The sequence below is a fragment of the Dama dama genome, chromosome 13, assembly GCF_033118175.1.
Source record: "Dama dama isolate Ldn47 chromosome 13, ASM3311817v1, whole genome shotgun sequence".
Taxonomy (NCBI): domain Eukaryota; kingdom Metazoa; phylum Chordata; class Mammalia; order Artiodactyla; family Cervidae; genus Dama; species Dama dama.
In genome coordinates, this window is record NC_083693.1 from 39275791 (window position 1) to 39300905 (window position 25115).

The 25115-nt window shown below is 39.6% G+C and overlaps 1 protein-coding gene across 2 annotated transcripts; it reads left to right on the forward strand.

Moving 5' to 3' along the window:
- The first annotated feature begins 292 nt into the window (after positions 1 to 292).
- CHRNA5 (cholinergic receptor nicotinic alpha 5 subunit) lies at positions 293 to 25108 on the forward strand. 2 transcript variants are annotated; one of them, XM_061158909.1, is made up of 6 exons: positions 293 to 547; positions 12854 to 13005; positions 17311 to 17355; positions 18996 to 19105; positions 21002 to 21833; positions 24947 to 25108. In XM_061158909.1, the coding sequence occupies exons 1-6, from the start codon at positions 421 to 423 to the stop codon at positions 25106 to 25108; spliced, it is 1428 nt and encodes a 475-aa protein (XP_061014892.1). In that variant the 5' UTR covers positions 293 to 420. The 2 variants fall into 2 exon arrangements, with proteins under 2 accessions (XP_061014892.1, XP_061014893.1); XM_061158910.1 differs by lacking the exon at positions 293 to 547 and adding an exon at positions 9724 to 9741.
- The last annotated feature ends 7 nt before the right edge of the window (positions 25109 to 25115 follow it).

The following is a 25115-nucleotide window of genomic DNA, read 5'->3' on the forward strand; positions in this document are numbered from 1 at the left end:
TGCAAAGAATATAATCAATCCGACTTCGGTATTGACCATCTGGTGATGTCCATGTGTAGAGTCTTCTCTTGTGGGGTTTGAAGAGGAACAGGCAGGGTGGGGCCAAAACCCGGGGCCTGGGGATCAACTGGGCAGGACGGAGGAGGGTCTATGAGCTTGGGGGGGCGGGGCCAGCCAGGACGAGGCGGGGCTTGGGCGGGACATGAGGTAGTGGGGCGGGGCAGGGGCGGGGCAGGGGCGGGGCCAGGCTCCCGAGTCTCTTCACGCTCCCAGAGCGCTAGCGGAGGAGCGGAGCACCGGGTCTGCTGCAGCTGCTGGCACTTGGCTCCAGCCCACACTCCCCGTTCGGTTCCTCGGGTCCGCGTTCCCCGCGCGACCGTCGTGTGGCGGCTCCCTGCGTTGACGCACGGGTCCCGGGCGATGGCTGCGCGGGGGTGGGGGCGCTGGGTCCTCGGCCTCGGGCCCCTCATGCTCCACTTCTTCCTCCCTTTCCAGCTGGCCGCAGGGCGCTGGGATCCGGAGGGCGCGGGGGGCGGCGTGCGCCGAGGTGAGCCTGGGCGGCGGAGGGCGGTGTCGGGCGTTCGCTTCGGTCGGAGCGGGCCACTGGGCTCAGGGCGGCCGGAGTGCGCCTGGCGGGGACCGCGGCTGGGGCAGCTCCACGCCGGTAGCCGGAGAGCCGCGAGGTTGCGGCCGGCACAGAAATCCTTGTTCCTGAGGGCGGTTATATTCTTCTCCTGGGGGCTTGGAGTAAGGTGTGTTTGAGTAATGTGTGTTGAGTAATGCTCAGATGTGTTTATTTAAATGTAGAGAAAAGGCCACTTTGACTTTTGTTCCATGACTCTCATCACTCTGGGTGACTTAGTATATATATATATACTTTGATACAACTTTTTCAATAAAAGATGCCCTCGTTATCCATCAGGGCTTTACTTTCTTGGTTTCAACTGGGTTTCCCACGTTGTTACTTTATTCTCAGACGAGTATGGATGCTCCTTCATACTTGCCTGTGAATAAAGGGAGATCGAACACCCCACTGTGAATAAAGTGGGGATGAATAAAGAGTCGAACACGACTGAGCGTTGCGCTCGCACGCACGTCGAGGCTCCTTGGGTTTAATACTAAGGATTTGATCTGATTTGATCTACCGCTTGTCCGTGTCCTCCTGCCTAACTTGCGCTTTAGCGTTTGAAATCTTCCGTTTTGCGGATGATAAGTGTGAGTTGTTTAAGACTGGGGAGCGGACTTACCTGGCTGCAGGGCTGTTTGCATCCTAAGTTCTTCCTTAACATCTTGGAATAGAGTTTTTTCTTCTAGCCTTCTCTAGTTCAAAATGTTTTGGACAGGAATAGAAGCAAAATAAAATGCTTAGTACTTTTTCAAATTGAAAGCTTTAGAAAGTTTGTCAGCCCTCTCAATACCGTGAAGAAAAAATACTACCACTTATGGAGCACCTGTGGTGTGATCGCCTGGAGAAGGGAATAGCTAACCCACTCCAGTGTTCTTGCCTTGCGAATTCCATGGACAGGAGCCTGGCAGTCTACGGTTCATGGGGTGACAGAGTCAGACACGACTGAGCGACTAACACGCACACGGTGTGATCTAAACAGAAAAGTTAAGAATTCTTTAAGCAGAAGATAAAAGCTGAAGTTCACTACACCAGTATTTCAGTTTTTATTAGTAAGGAAGCTTTATTTGGGTATAAGCAGAACCTTTTCTTGTCTTTCCTTCCTTAAGGTTTTTAAACTCTGCTTCCTGATTCTAGGAAGTGGTAATATTGAAGACTAGAATTATTTATTGCAGGATGAGTTGCTTTACAATGACTGTAGAGAAATAAGGTGGAGGATGATTTAAACAAGTAAAATCCTGTTCAAAGGTGTCATAGTTGAACAAAGAAAGGAGTGTGATTTTGGAGCCAGGCAAACCTGAGTTCAAATTATGAAGCTTGTGTATCTGGACTTGGACAAGCTTGTCTCAGCTGTCCTCCTCCTTTGAAAAACAGATGATACTGCTTACCTCTGAGTTGTTTTCAGGATTAAATAATACATGTGAGATGCCAGGCACTATGCCTGACACTCTAGAAAATAGTAGTCTCTATGCCTTTTGGTGAAAGTGGATAACTCTCCTGTTGTATTATATTTATATATATTTTTTCTCTTGGTCCCACATGAGCTTCTTAAGAACTGTGATCTTATCCTGTGTATCTTTGTATGTCTAAGACCTGGCTTAGAAGCATTAAAGGCCTCCCTCTCTAGCTCTAAAATTCCAAGAAACTGTTGCTTTTAGCAAGTGATCATTTGAAGAGTAGTATTGAAAAGACGATGGAATTGTACACTTGCTAATTTATATGCTTTTGTGTAAAACTGCAGAAAGTGAAAGTGAAAGTCACTCAGTCGTGTCTGACTCTTTGCGACCTCGTATAGTCTGTGGAATTCTCCAGGCCAGAATACTAGATACTGGAGTGGGTAGCCATTTCCTCCTCTGGGGGATCTTCCCAACCCAGGGATCGAACCCAGGTCTCCCGCTTTGCAGGTGGATTCTTTACCAGCTGAGCCACCACGGAAGCCCCGGAAGTACTCCATTAATTTGCTGTGTTTCCTTGGGCATATTGTTTGACCTTACTGAACCATTTTTTCTCCATCTTTAAAATTAGAAGGTGATAATAGATGCTCAGGTGCTTTAACTCAGATGCTTCCAACCATAATTAATTTTACATTTACATTTTATTGTTTTCATATTCATCCTAGGATCTTAATAACTCTTCCTTGTGGTTTCCTGGGAGCCAGTCTCTAGGAAAAGAAAATGTCTAGTGTGCCAGCTGCCATACTTATTTAGCTGGTGGAAGGTCACAGAGCTATGAAAGATTCTCGGGAGGCAATTTTGTCTGTATTAAAGAGTAGATAATTAACCTAGTACATTAAAATAATATAAACCTTTTAAACTGACCCGACCCTGATTAGGAGAGTGATTTATGGAAATTAGTCATTGGTCAGTTATATTTCTTAGCTGTATAGTTGTGAGACATTTTCAATGGTTGAAACTTTATTTGTAGTGACTGAGTTCTGTTTCATTCAAAGGGAAATAAAATAATTATTTTGTGGAAAATGAGAGCTATGAAAGATTTTTTTCTCCTCACCTTTAGTCATTTTCATTAACATATTAAGAAGCTAATAAAATACACATATAGTGACTGTCCTCTATTCTTTTGTTATGATTACATCCAAAAGAATGTCGAGATGCCTTATGTAAGGACACAAACTTTTCACACAGTTTCATTGAAATTAAAAATTATTTTTGTTTTCCTGCAAATGCTAAATATGCTCTGAGTTAGACTGAGCACCTGGAAGATAGGGTTTTATTTGTGTATCTCCTGGTACGTTTCAGATGTATCTGAGTTTGTAAATGTAGCCTGTTGATGGAACTTTAAAAAGGTTTTCAGTCATTTGTCAGAATAGGGTTTTTTTCAACCTATAATCTACAAATTAGATCTAGTAAGTAATTTTTTATAATTAGGATATGTTTTTTAATACAGTAATTTCAGTACAGAACATTTTTCTTCTAATAGTATTATATTTCTTCCCTAAAAATTGGAATTAAATTCTTTCAGATGTAATTTTAAGTTTATTATTAAATAAACATGTCTTGACAATGAGAGTTGGTGAATACTCCTTTTGGAAAAAAGTTTACAATTTGCGTCTATAAAACTGCTCTCCAAAATGGCAAAGGTATGGTTTTATAATGACAATAGGATAAAAGAGATTATTTTTAACGGTCTTTTTCTGCTTGGTGACTAAAATTTTAAATGTTTTGTTTCCACTTTGGGGAATGCTTGATATCATTTCTTCTAACTGTGTTTGATTCAGTGACCACATGCTCCTTCCTTCTAAAGGAGAATTATAGTCTTTTGCCAATAAAAATAGGAATTAAATACGAATATTTGAATTCCGACAAAAAGAACAATATAAACTTTTAAAAGTTAATCAGTTATTTTTGGCTCTGCTGGGTCTTCACTGCTGCTCTTAGGCTTTCTCTAGCTGGGGTGAGCAGGGGCTACTCTCCAGTTGCAGTGCTTCTCGTTGGCATAGCTTCCAGTCTTCTTGCTGTAGCTTCTTATTGTGGAGCATGGGCTCTAGAGTGTTCGGGCCCAGTGCTCATGGCACATGGGCTGAGCCTCACGGCCATGTGGAATCTTCCCAGACCAGGGATCGAACCATGTCCCCTACATTGGCAGGCAGATTCTTAACCACTGGGCCACCACGGAAGTCCAATATGAACTTTTGATATATTTCTTTTTATTTTGTGATCTACAGTGTGTATATGGAATTGGGCAAAACCGGTTTTCCTTTCAGTGTTTCTCAACCTCTGGCTTTGGGGCCAGATATTTGTTTGTCATGGGAGATTGTCCTTTGCCTTGTAGGTTGTTTGGCAGGAACGCTGACTTTTACCTACAGGGTGCCTGTAGTACCAGCTGAAAAATATCTCCAGATATTGTCAAGTGGTTCTTTGGGGACAAAATTGTCTCCCTTTCTCCCAACCCTTGAGAATCACTGCTCTTAGTCTTGTAGACCAGGGCTTCTCAAACTTTAATGTGCACAAGAATCCTCTGGGGATGTTAGAATTGCAGGCACTGATTCAGAGACATGGGCTGAGATTCTGCATTTCTAACAAGCGCCTGGGCGGTGAATGCTACTGGGCAGAGTACCACACATTGAGTAGCAAAGTTGCAGACAGTTTCCCATTCATATAAAGTGGATGGATTCTCAAGAGGGTGCAATGATAGTAATTATGGAAATAGAGAATTTACAATGAACTGTAGCCCAAACAGGAGAAGACCAGTAGAAAGTAAGCTTCAGTAAATCCATGGCTGATTCATGTCAATGTATGGCAAAAACCACTACAATATTGTAAAGTAATTAGCCTCCAACTAATAAAAATAAATGGGGGAAAAAAAAAAAAAGAAAGTAAGCTCCATCCCACCAGCCTAACAAATAGAGCCATCTTCCCGTTTTCATGTTTCCTCCTAGTCCCCACTACTCATTCATATTTGGACAGTCCTAAGGAGGAATTTTGCAAGAGTCTTATCAAGGTCACACAGGCTGTTGTGAGCTGAGGCACCTTCATGTTCTAGTGGGTGTTTTAGTTCATGACACTGTAAATATATTAGCTCATAATACATATTTATTGCCTGTTGAGAGGTTTGTGGTGTCAAATTACAATAGTGAACTCTGCATTTATTCAATCTGATGATGCTTAAACTTTTAAAGTGCAAGTTGTCTCTTTTTGAAAACTATTGACTAGACCTAAATTTAACACTGCCTAAGGTCATATTCTTACTGCCAGTGTTCTGAGAGTCAGGGCAAGATGTTAAATTAGGTTTACTAAAGCATATCAGTTACAGAGAAATTTTATCCGATAATTCTGTGATAAAAATCAATAGAAAATATAATGAAAATCCTTGAGTGAAAAAAAAAAAACCCCTCTATATTTCATTTATAACACTTAAAATAATGATCAGTAAGCATGCCTACTTGCCACATTGAAAATGTCAGATAATAGTATGCATTTCTTTTCATTTACAAAATTGTTGATTATGTTCACTTTTTAATCTCGCTATTGCTTAAAATAGACCTCTTTGGACTGCAGCAGAGAGGATCTTTTGAAAAGTATACAAGACACTTTTCATTAACTTAAAAAAATTACAGGGAGGCTTGTAGGGGAAGATTACTCCAGGAATGTCTTAATTATGAATTGAGGGTATATAATATATATCACTCTTACAAACTTTTTAGATATATTATTTCATTCTATGATGACCTGTAAAGAATAAATGGAAGGCTATTGGCAGTAGCCAGCAAAATTTAAAACATGTGTACCCTTGACTCAGCACTTCTACTTCTGAGAGTAGGTGTCATGGACATCCTTGTATTAATACAAGGATTTAACTTGTATGTTAACTACAGCATTTTTTCATTGTAGCATTGTAAGAAATAACCAAAAGCTAACAACAGTATAAATGCCTACCAGTGGTGAGAGCTTACATAAATTATGATACAGCCATAACCCAGACCACTTCGTGTCTTATGAAGAATGAAGATGGATGGATGTACATTGACATAGAGAATTGAAAGAAAAAAAGCAAGTCACAGAACTTAAAAAAGAAAACATTTGTTTTTCCTCTGTGTATGTGTGCATTTCAAGATGTCTACACAACAAACTTAAAAGTGGTTAGCCTTGGAGGAAGGGAGATGAGGAGGAGATGGACAATTTCTACTCTTCATGTGCTTTTGGTTGGAATCTTGACAATGATCATACATGACTTTTGTAGTGAAAGTATTGAGAAGAACAGAGACAAATCTGGGTCCTAGTTCTACCTCTGCTGCCTTCTAGCTACTGTTAGACCAGTGATTCTTAAAGATTCTTCTTAAATCTTTAGCATCTGCTACAACTCTGATATATTAGAGCCTAACAGGTGATACCCAGTTTAGTTGATTCGTTCATTCATTCAACAAATGTTGAGTGGCTGCTTCCTGTGTCAGTCTTGGTGCTAGAGGTAGAGCAGGAAACTCTGGTGCTTGTCTTCCTGGGGGACATATTTAAGACAAATTTGCATATTTATTTACTTTCATCAGATCATACTATTAAACAATATGGCTATGCAGAGAACACCCCACAATGTGAAGGGCACTCCCTGCAAATGAGAATATGGCTGCAGCCCTGAAGTCTGACACAGCATTACGCAATACTGTTGAGTTTGGGCTGGATAAATCTTTGTCATAGGGGCTGTCCTGTGCACTACTGGTGGCTCAGATAGAAAAGAATCTGCCTGCAACGTGGGAGACCCAGGTTCGATTCCTGGGTAAGGAAAATGCCCTGGAGATGGATATAGCAACCCACTCCAGTATTCTTGCCTAGAGAATTCTATGGACAGTGGAGCCTGGCAGGCTATAACCCATAGGATCGCAAAGAGTCGTACATGACTAAGTGACTAACAGACACACCATGCCCTACAGGATGTTTGGTAGCATCCCTGGCTTCCATCCACTACACACACCACCCCCTCCATGTGACAGTCCAAAACATCACCAAACATTTTCAACATTTTCCAACAGATAGTCTTATTTTTTTTAAGTAAGTTAGAACATGGGGTCATATGAATTTAATACCTAATTACTGGTGCCAAGTATTCAAATCACGGTTTTCAGCTTTGCAGTTTTGCATCCTTTCTTAATCACCGCACTAAAATTAAGGATCAAGTTTACATTTCTTTGAAAATATATGTGGTTTCAGTAAGTAACTTAGAAGTGAAACTTTTTTGATAAGTCATTCTTTTAATTTCTTAAACTTGAGACGATACCAGAGTAATGCTACTTGGAGTTACAGATGGATTTGTGAAACCCAAATTTAAATCTCACAGAGTTAATAACAGTATACATATTGTACCTTTTATGTATTCCATTTAGTTTTTTCTGTCATTATATTTTTAACTACTTCAGAAGAATTGTCCATTAATTTTTTTTGTGTTATTCTTGTCCTATTTTTAGTGTGTTTCACTGCTAGGTTCTCTTTGTTTTTCTGAGATATGTGATTCATGTGCTATTAGTAGGTTGGTATTCTAATTATTATTATTAGCTGTAAAGGGTAGAGACTTGAGGAGGGCTTTTCTCTGAACTGTCATTGCAGTGTTGAGAGTGCCCAATGCCACAGATATGTTATTCCTTCATTTTGTTTTTTTTTTTGCAAGGTTCCATTATCTATGGTATTCTAGAGGGAGATGATCTTTGTTAGGCTATCAGGAAAGTTTTATGTAGAAATCAGAGCTCTACAGGCAGTGATTGCTTTGTGATAGTACTTTTGGGTGTTTGCCTTTTGAGGTCTATCAGTTATCCTTACTTTAGCAATCATTTATAGGCCGATAAGAAAGACTCTGTGCTGGCACTTATAGGCACAGTTTTACTTAATCTTCACAATAACGTTATTAGGTTGGTATTGTTTTAGACCAGTTTTACAGATGAAAAACCTAATATGCAAAGAAGTTGTATTTCCAGGTCAGGCAATAAGTATTAGAAGTTAGATAGAACCCAACTCATGGACTTAAAATCTACTAGTTCTTAGCCAGCATGTTATAATGCCTCTCTTCATATTCAAATCTGAGTAGCACAAGGCCTCTCTATCTTTAAAAAGATGTCTAGTGGGACTCTTTATCCTTAATAGTAAACTTCTGTGGCTCTTGTGACAGTTGCTTTCACAACCAAGGATGAAATTCTGAATGACTCAAAGTAAATGGAAATTGTCAGATGGTACTAACTTCTTCATCTGTTCATGTATGCATTCAACACACAGACCACCTGCTCTGTGCCAGTATGTTGTTAGGACCTGGGGTTGTTGTTCAGTCGCTCAGTCATGTCTGACTCTTTGCAGCTCCATGGACTGCATCACACCAGGCTTCCCTGTCCTTCACCACCTCCTGGAATTTGCCCAAACTCATGTCCATTGATTTGGTGATGCCATCCAGCCATCTCATCCTCTGTCAGCCCCTTCTCCTCCTGCCTTCAATCTTTCCCAGCATTAGTGTCTTTTCCAATCAACTGGCTCTTCGCACCATCTGGCCAAAGTATTGGAGCTTCAGCTTCAGTATCAATCCTTCCTTTTCCTGAATATTCAGGACTGATTTGCTTTAGGATTGACTGGTTTGACCTCCTTGCTGTCCAGGAGACTCTCAAGAGTCTTCCCCAGCACCACAGTTCAAAGGCATCAGTTCTTTGGTACTCAGCCTTTTTTATTGTCCAGCTCTCACATTTGTACATGACTACTAGAAAAACCATAGCTTTAAGGGTCCCAATTTCTGCACATTTTAACCAAAAACATGTTATTATCTGTTTTACTTATTATAGCCATCTTAGCGGGTATGACATGGTATCTCATGGCTAAAGATTTTGAACATCTTTTTGTGTAATTATTGGCCTTTCGGTCACTTGCTTCTTGGAGGAAAAACAATGACAAACCTAGACAGCATATTAAAAAGCAGAGACATTACTTTGCCAACAAAGGTCCGTCTAGTCAAAGCTATGGTTTTTCCAGTAGTCATGTATGGATGTGAGAGTTGGACTACAAAGAAACCTGAGTGCTGAAGAAGTGACTCTTGAGAGTCACTTGGACTGCAAGGAGATCAAACCAGTCAATCCTAAAGCAAATCAGTCTTGAATATTCATTGGAAGGACATGCTGAAGCTGAAACTCCAATACTTTGGCCACCTGATGCGAAGAACTGACTCATTTGAAAAGACCCTGATGCTGGGAAAGATTGAAGGCAGGAGGAGAAAGGGACAACAGAGGATGAGATGGTTAGATGGCATCACTGACTCGATGGACATGAGTTTGAGCAAGCTCCAAGAGTTGGTGATGGACAGGGAAGTCTGGTGTGCTGCAGTTCATGGGGTCACAAAGAATCAGACACAACTGAGTGACTGGACTGAACTGAACTATCTGTTTTTAAATTGATTAGGTTATTGAGTCTTTTATTATTCAAGTCCCTTGTCAGATGCATAATTTGCAAATTATTTCTCCTGGTTCTCTCTTTAAGTAGTAAGGGAAGAAAAGCTACTGTTAAGTTACTACTGTGATCAGCACTGAGTATAATATTGTAGGAATGCCAAACTAAAGAAATGATTCCTGCATTCCAGGGCATTGGTTTCCTGGAGACCCACGACTTACGTGACATAATTGAAAAATAGTGCAGAGCAATACAGTAAGTCCCTTACATATGAACCTTCAAGTTGTGAGTTTTTAAGATGTGAACGTGCCCCTGTATGGCAGCTGTTGTACTGTACTACTATATTTTTCAAGGTACTGTACTTTAAGATGAAAAATATTTTATTTTTTGTGTTTGTTTCTTGTGTATTATTTGTGTGCAAAGTATTATAAACCTATTCAGTACAGTATTATTCAGCTGTGTTAGTTGGATATCTAGGCTAACTTTGTTGGACTTATGAACAAATTTGACTTATGAATACACCCTCAGAACAGAACTCATTCATATGTAGGGTACTTTCTGTATAGTAATTACCCCAGGATTCTTAGGAACCTAGGTTGAAAGTGACTGATTTAAAGTATTTGAGTAGGATGAGCAAATGTTAATTATTCACAACAAATTTTTAAAAATAATTTTTTAGTTTGATTCAGTTTCTATAGAATTTAGCTTATATATAGTATCACATTTTCTGAATCCGTCCTTACTACTAGACGGTAAATGTGGTGGATTTACCTGGTTGAATACTAGTGTATCTCCAGCATTTGGCATAGTGCCTGATACAAGGTGTATTCTGTTAAATGTTTGTTGAATGAATGAGCAAACACTGGTGGGGCTTGAGTTCTCAGGGGATATAACCTTAAACCTCTTTTCCAGTTGTCGTGAGGTAGAAGAAGTTAATGTGGAAAGAGGAAGAGGCTGAGAGGAGCTGAGCGCTGCCACTGATGAGCTGTATAGCACTGGCCTTTCTGGTCTATATCCTCATGTGTTAAGTAAGGGAATGTATTGGCTCATCTCCTTCTTAATATTTTGGGGTTTATGAGCAGTATAAACTGAAAACATTTAGAACCAGATAAAGAAACATGGCCTCTAAGTAAAATTTGAGTGCACCATTAAGTTTTTGTGCAAAAATACCACGGACCTTCGCACCTATCAGTTCTGTAACATTGTACGAGGAAAATGTTATTTCTAGTATTGGATGTACGAAGATGGTATTCACAAGGTAGTATCGTAAGGGTTCTCATTAAGTAGAATGATTATCCTTTTATTTATTTATACCCTATCTACTTTCTTTCAAACAAAATTTGAGGTGGCAATTCGAGTTAGTATTTTTTTTCCCCTAAGACAAAGTTTCCTTAGATGCTATTAAAAAACATTTTTCTTTTTTTTTTTTTTTTAGTACCTACTGTATAGCACAGGGAACTATACTCAATATCTTGTAATAACTTAGAAGGGAAAAGGAACTTCCCTCAACAGCATTTCTGGACACAAACCTGATGGTTCTGAAAAGTCTCTCAGAAATTCAGTGCCTGGCATAGATGTTTTCACTATACACATGATACACACGACCATCCAATATTTAACCAATCCCATCAGAGTGTTATCTCTGTCTTTTAAACAACCTTAAACTTTTGGTGTTTCAGAGACTATAACATTTTAAAATAGAATTAGAATAGGAGAAACTGGTCAATAATGCTATTTTAACTTGAACCTCTGAAATTAATAGCTTTTAAACATTACAGAGAATGACTCCTTGGTGTATGATATTCTAATTGAATTGTAATAGTTCCAATACTCTGCATTTCAGCAGAAGGAGACTTTTACGGAGGCATGGCACAAACTCTTATGGTATTTATAGGTTAAATCAAATATCTTAAATAGCCTAGGGAAGCAAGACATAGTGAGGACTAAGCTGCTCTATTAATTAAGGAATAGGCAGTGAGAGAAAATCAGGGGATGGATTTCCTCTAGCTAGAACAACTAGATACTTTTTAATAGCTCCATATGGAAAACATGGTCTCTCATAATAAAAAGAGATTTTGTGAAAGTGCTAATTTTCTGTCAAATCATTTTTTCATGTTAGAGAAAGACCAACACTAGCTACTCTAAATCTGTAATATATACTTTATGATAAATAAGCCATTGACATTTTGTTTTAAATAAGTGTTTTTTCTTTGTAAAATCATGAGTTTTGAGTAAACGTCATCCTTGAATTTCACGGATTCCACATTTCCTAACAGAGACTCCAATGTCCATAAAACACTAAAAACCCATTTCTTTAAAGAGACTTATTTAAACTCAGTAGAAGTGTAAACATTACTATGATCCATAAATCTAATTAATCTTTGGCTATGACATCTCAAACTTTTAAAATTTTGTCTTTTTTTTTTAAGTCTTGAACCCTAAGGTAATTGTGTACAAATGTGTAGCAAAGATATGACAAAACTGATTAATTTACTCAATATTTATGTGTTTGTATATATTAAATGCATGCAAATGAAAGCATGCAGTTCATGGGGTATCAAGGAGTTGGATACGACATAATGACTAACAACAAGAACAAATTAAAATAAAGCATGTTTATTTTATACTTACGCTGCATGCTAAGTTGCTCAGTCATATCCAACTCTTTGCAACCCAGTGGAGTGTAGCCTGCCAGGCTTCTTTGTCCATGGGTTTCTGCAGGCAAGAATACTGGAGTGGGTTGCCATTTCCTTTTCCAGAGGATCTTCCAGACTCAGGGATTAAACCATGTCTCTTATGTCTTCTGCATTGACAGGTGGGTTCTTTACCACTAGCGCCAGTTGACCAATAAATTTTAATACATCTGTTTTCTAGGTTTGGAATTTTATGACAAGCAACCCCCCAGCCCTGGTAATTTAAAAGCTTTTGTTACTTAGATTTTAAATTACTCTGTATTAAGTACTGAGTGCTTCTTATGGAACTCAGCATATTTCCATGTGAATAATCTGATTTAACTAAGAAATATATCTGAACCAGAGTGTCCCTCATGGATCACAAACATTTGTATTAATATTTTGTATTAAAATCTCCTATGTCAATAGCCTAAATAATCCTTTCTTCTTGTTGTTCAGTCTCTCAGTCTTGTCCAACTCTTTGCGACCCCATGGACTGCAGCTTGCAGGCTTCCCTGTCCTTCACTATCTCCCAGAGTTTGCTTAAACTCATGTCCATTGAGTCGATGATGCCATCCAACCATCTCATTCTCTGTTGCCCGCTTTGGTTCATTCGTAATGCTGAACTTTTTAAAAGTCTAGGTGTTTCATGGAAGAGAAGCCAATCCACTAACTTCTAAAAATTTGTTGTACAGGGTTAGCTGAACCATCCGTTGTTGCCAAACACGAAGATAATTTGTTTAAGGATTTATTTCAAGACTACGAAAGATGGGTTCGTCCTGTGGAACACCTGAATGACAGAATAAAAATAAAGTTTGGCCTTGCAATATCTCAATTAGTGGATGTGGTAGGTGTGCGTATTATTACGTATTCATTTCACACAGGTTTATGCAGAGCATCTTGTGCGTGTGGGCACGGTGCCAGGCCACAGAGTTGACAGGGGTGAATGAACATAGCCGTTTTCCTCAAGGAACTCACCAGGGAAAAACAGTGATTACACTACAGACACAGGAATACTGTATGTTTATATAATCTGGTAGAGTTTAGAAATCATTTTATCTCATTTGGTGATTAAAATAGGCCTATTCTTAATAAATTTGAAGTGATTAAATATTTTATATGGAAGTTTCTCCTTAAATGTGTCTTTAAAATATGACCAAAAGATCAAAATTTTAAAAGAAAAAATCCAAGAGTTAGTTGTAGATTTTTAGAATCAAAAAGGATATTGCTTCAGTATCACACTTAAAATGTTTCTGAGATCTTTTCATGTGAGATTTACCAGGAAGTAAATTCTCTTCATAAATTTGTTTTTGTTGTCAAGAGATTCTTTCTGTTTTAAACTAAAAGGTTCACACCGATTTTCAAATGAGTTTCTTCTTGTTCTGATCATGTTAATCAATAATTATTTCCCTGTTGTGTTTCCAGAATAGTTGACAAGTGTGTGTGTGTGTGTGTGTGTGTGTGTGTGTATAACATAAGTGTGCCTTTATTTTCTGATTAGAGAAGCAATGCATGGTTTTTGGGAAGAGTTTAGAAAGTTGAAAGAAATACAAATAAGAAAATAAAAATTGACTGTAATCCTACCACCCAGAGGTGACCACTGGTAATGTTTTGTTGTATTTCTTGCCAGTTTTTTCTTTATGAGTATGTTATAAAATTGTGATATTATTTTAGATATAATTTTGATTACTGCTTTTCCCCCTACTGTTACATGATGAACATTTTCTTATTACATAATCTTCAAATGTAATTTTTAATGGCTATATTTCATTTATATTTCATTTTAAACATTCTTCTATAGTAGCAGAAGCTTTTGTAAAATTTTTCCCGATTTTCCCTATTATTAATGCCGATGATGAATATATTTGTGCATAGGCAAGGAAGGTGGTGAATCGAAAGATATACATTTTTTGAAGTCTGTTGATTAATATAGGTCACCCCATTGCTTCCAGAAAGATCAATCAATATGGACTCTGTGCTTGATCCTTTGCTGGGCAATCCAGGGAAATTTTAAATATAAATTAAAAATAGGGAAGTAGGGTGTAGTTAATAGGACTTGCTTTCAACCTTTCTTTCCAGTTGGGATTGTTAGCATGTAAATTGAGTAAGTGTATAACACTGAAGTACTAAATTGTGATGTCACAGAAATCTGGGTGTTCAGATCTTGGTCACTGGGACTATCAAAGGTGGCAGGGGACATGAGCTGGCCTTGTGCTAAGCGTAGGATCTGGCATGCAGAAAAGAAAGAATTTTAATAACAAGGAACAGTGTAATCACAGTGATTACATAAGTGATGCTAAACCATTCTGTTCAGCGATTTAGATCAATGGTCTTGACTGGACGGTAGAGGAGGTGACAAGTGATATCTAGGGGCCACTGTGTGCTCCTGCCTTTGCTTCTGTTTGGAGAACTTTCCTTCTCAGCACAAGCCATTTTTCCTTCAAGGCCAGATTCATCTGTCAGACTCTGAAATCCAAACTTCTGAAGACAGTCTCTCCTCTGTTCCAGTTAACACTGACTGGCACTCATCTGCTGGCAAGGCCTCCTCACTAAAGCAGAATGAACTTTAGTCCTTGCGTCTCTTCTATCACTGTGTCTGGCACATAGTAAATGCTGAGTGAATGAGAGATCTGATGGGTAACAGCCATGGTAAAAGCAGGACTTCAGGAAGATCAATATGATAGAAACACATAGCTTTGAGGAGGGAAAGATTAGAAGCTTGAGAGGCAAGTTAGAAGACCACATATAAGAAGGAACAGGACTTGACCACTGATTATGGAGGGAGACATCTAGTTCTGAAGCCTGGGTGGTTAGAAGGGTAATAACCAATTGGAAAGTAGATCTTGGTTGTTATGGAGTTAGGACAGAGAAGATGATGGGTTTGCTGTTGCTATGAGGTCATCATGGTGCATTCAAAAGAAAATGTTGGTGAGGCCCCTGGAAGGTCAAGTCTGGCTCTGAAGTGAGAGACACGGCTGAGGATGTCATTTTGGAATTACCGGCCTGGGGGAGATTGTTAAAAACTTTGAATTGGTGCGTTTTTAAAGCAGAGAGACCAGGAGCCTGATCCTTCAAGAACATTCATAGAAAGTGGGTGGGTTAGCCAAGCAGAGAAGTTGGGGAAGGGTGTCTTCTTAAGAGAAGAGCCCAGAAAATGTAGAGTCAGTGACAATGGGAGGGTAGGAGGACTGGGGTCAAGGAAGATGAGGGCCAAGGGTCCTGGACTGGAAGTTTCACTGAATTGCTTCTCAGCAGGTTTATGTTCCCTTTTAATCACTGAAGTCTGCCCTGCAACCTTGTAGTCACATTTAGTGGTTCTTGACGTTTCCTGAGATTCCTATTCCATTGTGTTCTTGCTCTCTTTTTAAAACCTCAGTGTTGGCTTGTTTGTTTTGATTTTATTTTTATGGTCAGGTTAAAATAAACCTATTACCCCTAAAACTTTTCTGCTTTGATTATGAGTGTTAACATTTCATTTATTTGTGGTTTCCTCCTGAGTGTCATTTTACATTTTTCTTTACTCAGTTGCATCCTCCACTGTGTTAAACACATGATAGATGCTCGAAGAGACACTTGAGATTGAAATAAGCTATATCCCCTGAGTCAATGGCTAATTCCACATCTTTGGAGCCAGTTGTGAATTTATGGATTATTCTTTTATCTATGTTACTGTTGAAGATACTAAGTACTGACTAGGTCCTAGCTCACAGTGTAAAATCGATATGTGTTCACATTTTCTAGGGAAATGGTATATAATTTTCATCAGAGTCTCACAGATGACCTACTGGCATGCGGCATGCTCTTTATGTGTTTACCAAAACTCCCCTAATTTTTGATGCCTCTGTTTAGAACATATGCCTAAAAGGCATATTCTAATAGAGGGCTCAGCAATTATTCTGGATGGTGTGTGACATTGGGGTGGACAGTAGAGCTGGTGGTGTAGGATTTAAATTTAGGAGTTTTGAGTTCTAGAGTAGATTTTACCACAAACTGGTGGTGTGATTTTAAGCAAGTTTCCATTGGGCCAGTTTCCATGTTTGCAAAATGAAGGGATTATAATAGATAAAATCTCTAGTTCTTTTCCAGCTCTAATATTTTAATCGAGGAAAATTGCTCATTGGAAAACACACCATAAGCGGGATGGCCATGCTATTTCCTAGGGCCTGTTCTTTCCATGTAGGGACTAACAGCTGCCTTTGTCCTTAGGAGTGTGCTGTTTTTCTGTCTTCCTCCTTTCTCCTAGGTCATTCATGTATTGTCTGGATGGGATAGGCAATGGGGATCCTCCAGTTACCTAAGCTACTTATACCCCATCCTCTCTCCCCAACTGTAGGGACTGCCTTGGCTTCTGTGGGTTTCTGTGCTCTGAGCATTGTATCCTATCCAAGGTCCATTTGTGGTTGATGACCATGATGATCTTTTAGTGGTGCAGTTGGCTCCATGATATTTCAGTAAAATTTAATGGAAGAGCTGCCACTTTAATTAGGCCTTGAAAATTCAGTGAAGGACTGGCATAAGCAAAGATGAGACAGCAGGAAGGTGTAAGTGGCAAGGACCCCTGGTTCTCTAGAAAAGTCAGATGTAAAAGCTTTATGAAGTTAACATCCAAGGCTCTGACCTCCACACTTTTTCTACATAACAACTTGATAGAGAGATTGACATTTGTTCCTTCGCAGAAGCAAATGACAAGTTATAGCCCCTCAAGAATGCATACATTGTATCTCACCAAATGTAGGGTGTACATTTCCCCACATTTTAGTACTTCTGAAATCAAGATGTCTTATAATTAATGGCAGCTTACAATTCATTTTTCTTTCTTCCTTAGTGCTAAGTACATAAAACAATGCTGTGCTTCTTAGATTGCATCTTAGATTTGAGGAAATGCAGTCATTGAGACTATTAATGTTAAATGGGAAAATGCCAATGGTGGCCTTTATGGCAGGCTATTTGAAATACAGAGTATGTTGGAAGGAATATTGTGAGATTAGGCTGGAAAAAAAGATCCTGCTTTTCTACAGAACCAGATTGATGAACAGAATGTCATTTTCTATAGAGAGGAGTGCTTATATAAAAACTGATAAAATTCTTACTTAAAGAATTATCATTTCTGTAATTGAAATAATCAGCCTTTTAAATTTTTTTTATTTTATAGGATGAGAAAAATCAGTTAATGACAACCAATGTCTGGTTGAAACAGGTATGTATCGAATTTGAAGGGCCATGTGACAGTTGACTGCTGCCATTGTTTTTACAGAGTTTATAGCACAGAAGGGACATGAATATTTAGTCTTGGTGGACAGGCAGGAGGCAGAAAGGTGAGGTAGATGGAGCCTTGTATTCATGCAGTTAATACTGAGTGCCTGTCATTTGGCAGGCACTGTTCTGGGCACTGGGGAAACAGCAGTGAACAAAACAAAAGTCTAGCCCTCAAGGAACTTCATTCCAATGGAGGGGAGTGGGATAAATAGGAAGTTGTATATAGTACCTTTCAAGCTGATAAGCTTGGAGAAAAATACTGAGAAGGCAGACAGGAAGTCTTGGGGACTGGGCTTTTAAATAGGATGGGCAGGAGAAGTGCCACTGAGAAGGTAAGATTTGAACAAAGACTTGAAGCAAGCCACGCAAGTATCTTGGTGGGGGGTATGGGGGAGTGTCCAGGCAGAGGGACACAAACATGCAAAGGCCCTGAGGTTGGAGAGTGCCTGGTGTGTTTAGGGAGTAGCAAAGAAGCCAGCTGGCTAGGGGTGAGTGGCCATGGGGATGGGAGTGGGAGATGAGGTCAGTGAAGCTACCAGAGGCAGATTGGGTACTTCTAGCATAGGTTATGAGTAGTGGTTCCTAGGCCACTGTAGGATTTTGGTTTTTACTCTGAGATGAGAGCAGGCAAGAATGTAATGATTTATTTTTATTTTCATAGTCCCTTTTATATAAGGGGGTTTTTCTTTTTGTTTCTGAACTGTCATATGTGCCCAGCTGCTATTGAGCACTTCCCTTTGTTTGCTCTTTATTACCCCTGATTTTATTTATTTTTGATTGCACTGGGTCTTCATTATTGAGCACAGGCTTTCTCTAGTTGCAGAGAGCGGGGGCTACTCTTCGTTGTGGTGCACAGACTTATTGTGGTGGCATCTCTTGTTGGGGAGCATGGGCTCTGGGGCACAGGGGCTTCAGTGGGTATGGTGCCTGGGCTTAGTTGCCCTGCAGAATGTGAAATCTTTCAAGACCAGGGATGGAACCCATGTCCCCTGCGTTGGTAGGTGGATTCTTAACCACTGGATTGCCAGGGAAGTCCTGTCCCTGGTTTTTAATACTTACTACCAGTTCCCTAACCCCAAACTCCTTAAAGGCATATGTGCTTTCCTTGGGGTGCAAATCTTGACCTGATCACAGAATTATTACTATGTAGAGGTGGGACAGTGTATTTAACTATGTGGAATGTGTCATAAGTCCATCTGCTCTTTGCATGGTCTAGTCCAGCCAAGTCAATGACAAAACAGCTAGAAAAGAGAACGTTTTCCTTGAACCTGGACCTTAGGTGCCCATGGCTGCGGCTCCTGGGTATGGTTAGCTGGTAGCAGAAGAGGTGTTGAGCAGAGCGATGAACGCATACAGCTCTGGGCCTCACCTGTGTCTCAGGAGGGCCATGGTTACAGCCACCGCAGAGGGGACAGGGCTGTCCCCCAGTGCCCATAAGAAGGACTTGGAGGTGAGTTTTCTCTACTGGGAGTAGAGCTGACTTCGTGTCTAAAATATCTGAGTTTGGCAAAGAAAGTAGAGTTTTCACTGGTTTTGGCTATTGCTTTTATTGAAATTGATTCCGATTTCTTTGTTTTAAAGGAATGGATAGATGTGAAATTAAGATGGAACCCTGATGACTACGGTGGAATAAAACTTATACGTGTCCCTTCAAACTCTCTCTGGATTCCAGATATCGTTTTGTTTGATAAGTAAGTTATAGTCAAAATACCATTTTATGTTTTCTTAAGAAAGCAGTTGTGTTACTATTTGGCACCAGTATTTTTTTTATTCCCCTTGAAAATTGTTTGCTATATATAAAGTCCCATGACTTAATCTTGTGTTCTTTTGTTTTGTGAACCTACAAATATGTTCTGTGGATCCTCTCCATTTTTCTTGTGTGTTATTTTCTGATCATAAAAGTGTTCTTGGATTTTAAAAATTTGTAATCCATTTGGGAAGTCCAGAAAGGTATAAAGAAGTTGGGGGAAATACAATCAGTCCTGTTAACCCACTACATGGAGACAACCACAACTACTGGCTTACATGTATAGTGAACTTCTTCTGTGCCTGGCAATGTGCTCAGTGCCTTATGTGCTTTATTCACCTGATTCTCAAGATAACCTCATGAACTAGGTATGATTACATTTATTTGCCAGATGAGAAAATGGAGGCCAAGGGTAGTCATGTTTTGTCTGAGATCACAGCTCACGTGTGGTGGTGGAGGTGGAGGTGTTCACAGTAAGACAGCCTGGCATCCCATTTACCTCCTATTTTCAAGCCTACATATTTGCTGACTTCCTTCCAGATTTTTTGGTATTATTTTTTTTCAATAGTTAAGGCCATACTTTATGTTTAAATGTGCATCCTTTTAATTTTGCTTAGACATTGTAATTTTTGTAATTTTCAATAATTTTGAAAATTATGTTGTCATAATTTTCCCACAGTGAAGAATGTTGGGTTGATTATTAGCTCATATTAATGAGTATTCTACCTAAATGTGTTTCGATTATGGTTTTTGACTTAGGGGAGAGGGTATTTCTAGATGCCAGTTTCATTTTTTTCTAGGACCAACCACTCCAGGACACGGGGATTTGTGCTTATCCTAGTGTACTTTATCTTATTTGCAAAAAGGCATTGGCATGAGGACAGAGCAAAGGCTGAGAAAAAATATTTCTTACTTTTCAAACCTTTACCTCCATGCTTCTCAACATGGAAGGAGTGAACAAAGCTGCAAGGTAGCATGATGAAGCTTCCTGAAGCATCATTTCACTCGAAGTCACTGCAAACAGTTTTATATTTAACATGGATATATCACAGAGGAATGTGCAAAAGCTACATGAATTTTAACATAGAGAACAGTATTCCAGAGATAGCTCATGGTGGTGGTGGTGGTGTTTCCTGCTAGACTTCCCCAGTGAGTGAGTTCACGCACTTCGAGAGGGACAGCAGTTTTCCAGGGCTCTGCCCAGCTTGGGACTGTTGTTCTTTCTCCATCACCGTAGGAAGTGTCCAGTATCTGTCATGGAGGGGGACAATCACTGGAGGGAGTGGATCTAGGAATATGGATTCAAGTTCTGGCTCTATGCATGTCCATTGTTATAAATAGCCTAGTTATATTTTGTGTGTACATGCATGCTAAGTCACTTCAGTCTTGTCTGATTCTTTGCGACCCCATGGACTGTAGCCTACCAGGCTCCTCTGTCCATGAGATTCTCCAGGCAAGAATGCTGGAGTGGGTTTCCATTTCCTTCCCCAGGGGATCTTCCTGACCCAGAGCTCAAACCCACGTCTCTTGTATCTCCTGCATTGGTTCTTTACCATTAGCGCCAATTACCTTTTGTGTGTAATCAAAGTGAAATCATTTCAACTACATGAATCTCAAGATTCTGTAAATACAGATCTGTTGGTCCTGGAGTAGACATGGAAACAGTGGTTCAGCTTCAGTAGAGTTAGATATTTAAGGACTCTAGAGTCCCCTACGTGTTGCAGGTATATCTCAAGTGTGATAATTTTAAGGATATTTCATGCTATAATGTAGGCTTTCTTATGGACACTAGGCTTGTCAAACGCACGCCGGGTTGTTTACTCCCTGCCTTGTATTTCAGTGCAGATGGACGTTTTGAAGGGGCCAGTACCAAAGCCGTCGTCAGGCACGACGGCACGGTGACCTGGGCTCCACCGGCAAACTACAAAAGTTCATGTACCATCGACGTCACATTTTTCCCGTTTGATCTCCAAAACTGTTCCATGAAATTTGGTTCTTGGACTTATGACGGATCACAGGTTGATATAATTTTGGAGGACCAAGATGTAGACAAGAGAGATTTTTTTGATAATGGAGAATGGGAAATTGTGAGCGCGACAGGGAGCAAAGGGAACAGAACCGACAGCGGCTGCTGGTATCCTTACATCACTTACTCATTTGTAATTAAGCGTCTGCCTCTCTTCTATACCTTGTTCCTCATTATACCCTGCATTGGGCTCTCGTTTTTAACTGTACTTGTCTTCTATCTTCCTTCAAATGAAGGTGAAAAGATTTGTCTCTGTACTTCAGTACTTGTGTCTCTGACTGTCTTCCTTCTTGTTATTGAAGAGATCATACCCTCATCTTCCAAAGTCATACCTCTGATTGGAGAGTACCTGGTGTTTACCATGATTTTTGTGACACTGTCCATCATGGTCACTGTCTTTGCTATCAACATTCATCACCGTTCTTCCTCAACGCACAATGCTATGGCTCCGTGGGTCCGCAAGATATTTCTTCACAAGCTACCAAAACTGCTTTGCATGAGAAGTCACGTAGATAGGTACTTCAGTCAGAAGGAGGAAGCTCGGAGCAGCCGTGGACCCAAATCTTCTAGAAACACGCTGGAAGCTGCACTGGATTCCATTCGCTATATCACAAGACACGTCATGAAGGAGAACGATGTCCGTGAGGTCTGTGACCACATGTATTTACAAATGCACCTCTGTTTTGATTCTAAGTCAGGCACCTGGCATGACCCTTAAGACTAAGGATAGATTGAGGGCCAGAGATGTTGACACTGTTTTGTAAAAGAGTGTTACTAAAATTTCAATGAAAACATCTGCAAAATGTGGCATATACACAAATCTCACATCTCCTTTTCCCCCGACATCTTGGATGACTTTTTTTATTGGAGGATAATTACTTTACAGTACTGTGCCGGTTTCTGCCATACATCAACATGAATCGGCCACAGGTACACATACGTCCCCTTCCTCGTGAACGTCCCTCCCGCCTCCCACCCCATCCCACCGCTCTAGATTGTCACAGAGCACTGGGTTGAGCTCCCTGGGTCACACGGCAGATTCCCACTGGCTGTGTTTTACCTATGGTAGTGTATATGTTTCCATGCCACCCTGTCAATTCATCCCACCCTCCCCTTCCCACACCGTGTCCACAGTCTGTTCTCTAAGTCTGTGCAGGGATGACTTTTAGCAATGCTGTGTGATTCTGACTCTTCTGTTTTTCTAAGGCATACTTAGCTTTGGCTACATGATTAACTGCTTCAATTTGATCTTCAGTAACTTTGTTTCTGAATTCTATGGTCATCTGCAGGCACAACTGCATTGTAATTTATCAAAAGTGATTTCAGTTTTTTAATGACTCTAATGTAGGCTTTATAAATACAGCCAACATATTTTTCTAGAATCCTCTTGTTCACTTACAAGAGAATGTTAGTGAAATTAACAGCAATAAGGTCTCAGGTGTTATGCATTATACATCAGATACATGTGAGGCTTAGTCTAGTATTTAATAATATGCTTAATTTCTTAAAAACAAAAGTTTACTCCAAACTTTGTTATAGAAAAATAACTCACTGGGTCCTTATTTAAAGTTAATTTTTTAAATGCAAGAATTAAACTATGAATACATTTTATTAATGTGATATTGAACTGGTGTTTTTTCCAAAATATTTCAGTCTTGTCACTATTCTTTATTTCTATTGCATAATATTTTTAAAGGTATGACTCTAATACTATTTTTTATAATTGAATTACTTTCAATAGTTGCATTAAAATGATATGAATTCTCTCATAGGTACAGGAAACTAGAGGTTACCAGTGGTGAAAGGGAAAAGGGGGGCAAGACAGGCCAGGGGATGAGAGGTACAGGTTACTATATATTAAAAAGCTATAAGGATATATTGGACAGCACAGGAAATATTTTTTAAAATGTGTATCTTTTTGGCTGTGCTGGGTCTTCACTACCTTCTCTAGTTTTGGAGAGCAGGGGTGCTCTTTGTTCTGGAGCACAGGCTCCAGGACATGCTGCCTCAGTAGTTGTGGACCATGGGCTTAGTTGCTCCTCAGAAAGTGAATCTTCCTGGACTGGGGATTGAACCCCTGTCCTCTGCATTGGCAGGTGGATTCTTATCCACTGTGCCACCAGAGAAGTCCCTAGATGATATTTTACCGTAACTTAAATGGAGTATAATCTATAAAAAATTTGAATGACTATTGTACACCTGAAACTAATATAATATTGTAAATCAATAGAAAATAGTACCTAACATAAAACATGTATATGAATTCTAATCTCTAAAACTTTGTAAAATGGAAAAATTTCTAGCAGGTGTGGTAAGCAGATGGAATGAATCTAGTAAAAGACCAGCTCTCTCCCCCAAAGGGACATTGACATATGTTTCTAATAAACTTTAAAAAAATTTTTATTTAAGTATAGTTGATTTACAATGTTGTATGAATCTATAAACTTTTAATACTTGTGGAACATGAAGTTTCTATTTGGTGTAAGTATCTAGTTATATTAGTTTATAAGGTGAAGCCATCAAAGGAGTCTTAAAAAATACAGATATTAGATAATAGTATGGATTGAGATAGGATTTAGTTACTTATTTGGCCAATCAGTGCAGCATGTGGGATCTTAAATCCCCCACCAGGACTCAAACCCACATGCCCTGCATTGGAAGTTCAGAATCTTAACCACTGGACCACCGGGGAAGTCCCTAGACTGTATTTAATGAATGTCTGCAAAGTGTTGAACAGCAGGGTCAGGGCGCCTTCCATAAGACCAGTAAAGGGGGTTTATTTTCAAGGGAAAAACTTATAAGTAGAGAAGCTGTAGGGTTTTATAAGCCTCTAAATTTTATATTATCCTGAAACTTTGGAGCACAGTTCCTATAGAAGACTCCGTGCTTCATAGAGAGCAGGGGCTAAGGAAGCCCATGGTCAAGGGCGTGGCCTGGTGAGTAGGAGCCTCTGGTGCTCAGGGCCTGGTCTCAGCCTGCCCTTTCCTTGAGGTCATTCACACCTGCTGAGCCAGCTCTCTGCTTGGGCTGGAAAAACGGGGAGGGAATGAGCTCTTGGCCGGCAGATCTGAACTCATGGTATTGTTGTTCAGTTGCTAAGTCGTGTCCGACTCTTGGTGACTCCATGGACTGCAGAATGCCAGGCTCCTCTGTCTTCCACTGTCTCCTGGAGTTTGCTCAAATTCATGTCCATTGAGTCAGTGATGCCATCCAAACATCTCATCCTCTGCCTTCCCCTTCTCCTTTTGCCTTTAGTCTTTCCCAGCATAAGGGTCTTTTCTAATGAGTCGGCTCTTCCCATCAGGTGGCCAAAGTATTGGAGCTTCAGCTTCAGCATCAGTCCTTCCAATGAATATTCAGGGTTGATTTCCTTTAGGATTGACCGGTTTGATCTGAACTCATGAGCTTAGGTTAAAATGGTCCCTAGGAAATCCAGAGCTAAATAAAGCAAGTGAGGCGAGGAAGAAGATTAACAGCTGTTGAATGTATATTAATTCTGAACCAACTTTTCATTTGTCATGAGATTAACTTCAGGCTGGATTGTCTTTAAAAATTAAAACAAACACTCCTGGGCCAGAATAATTAATAGAAATAACTATATATAGTAAGAATTTAAAATATTTTTAAAGTTTAAGATATGCAAGTACTATATTTTATTAAAAATCTATCAAAATAAGCCACTTGTATTATAAGTTGACATGTAAATTTACAAATTGTGTCTTAATTATTTAACGTTGGTTTTTGTTTTTTGTGGTACAGGTTGTTGAAGATTGGAAATTCATAGCCCAGGTTCTTGATCGGATGTTTCTGTGGACTTTTCTTCTGGTTTCAGTTGTTGGATCTCTTGGGCTTTTTGTTCCTGTTATCTATAAATGGGCAAATATAATAGTACCAATTCATATTGGAAATGAAAATAAGTGACACTTTC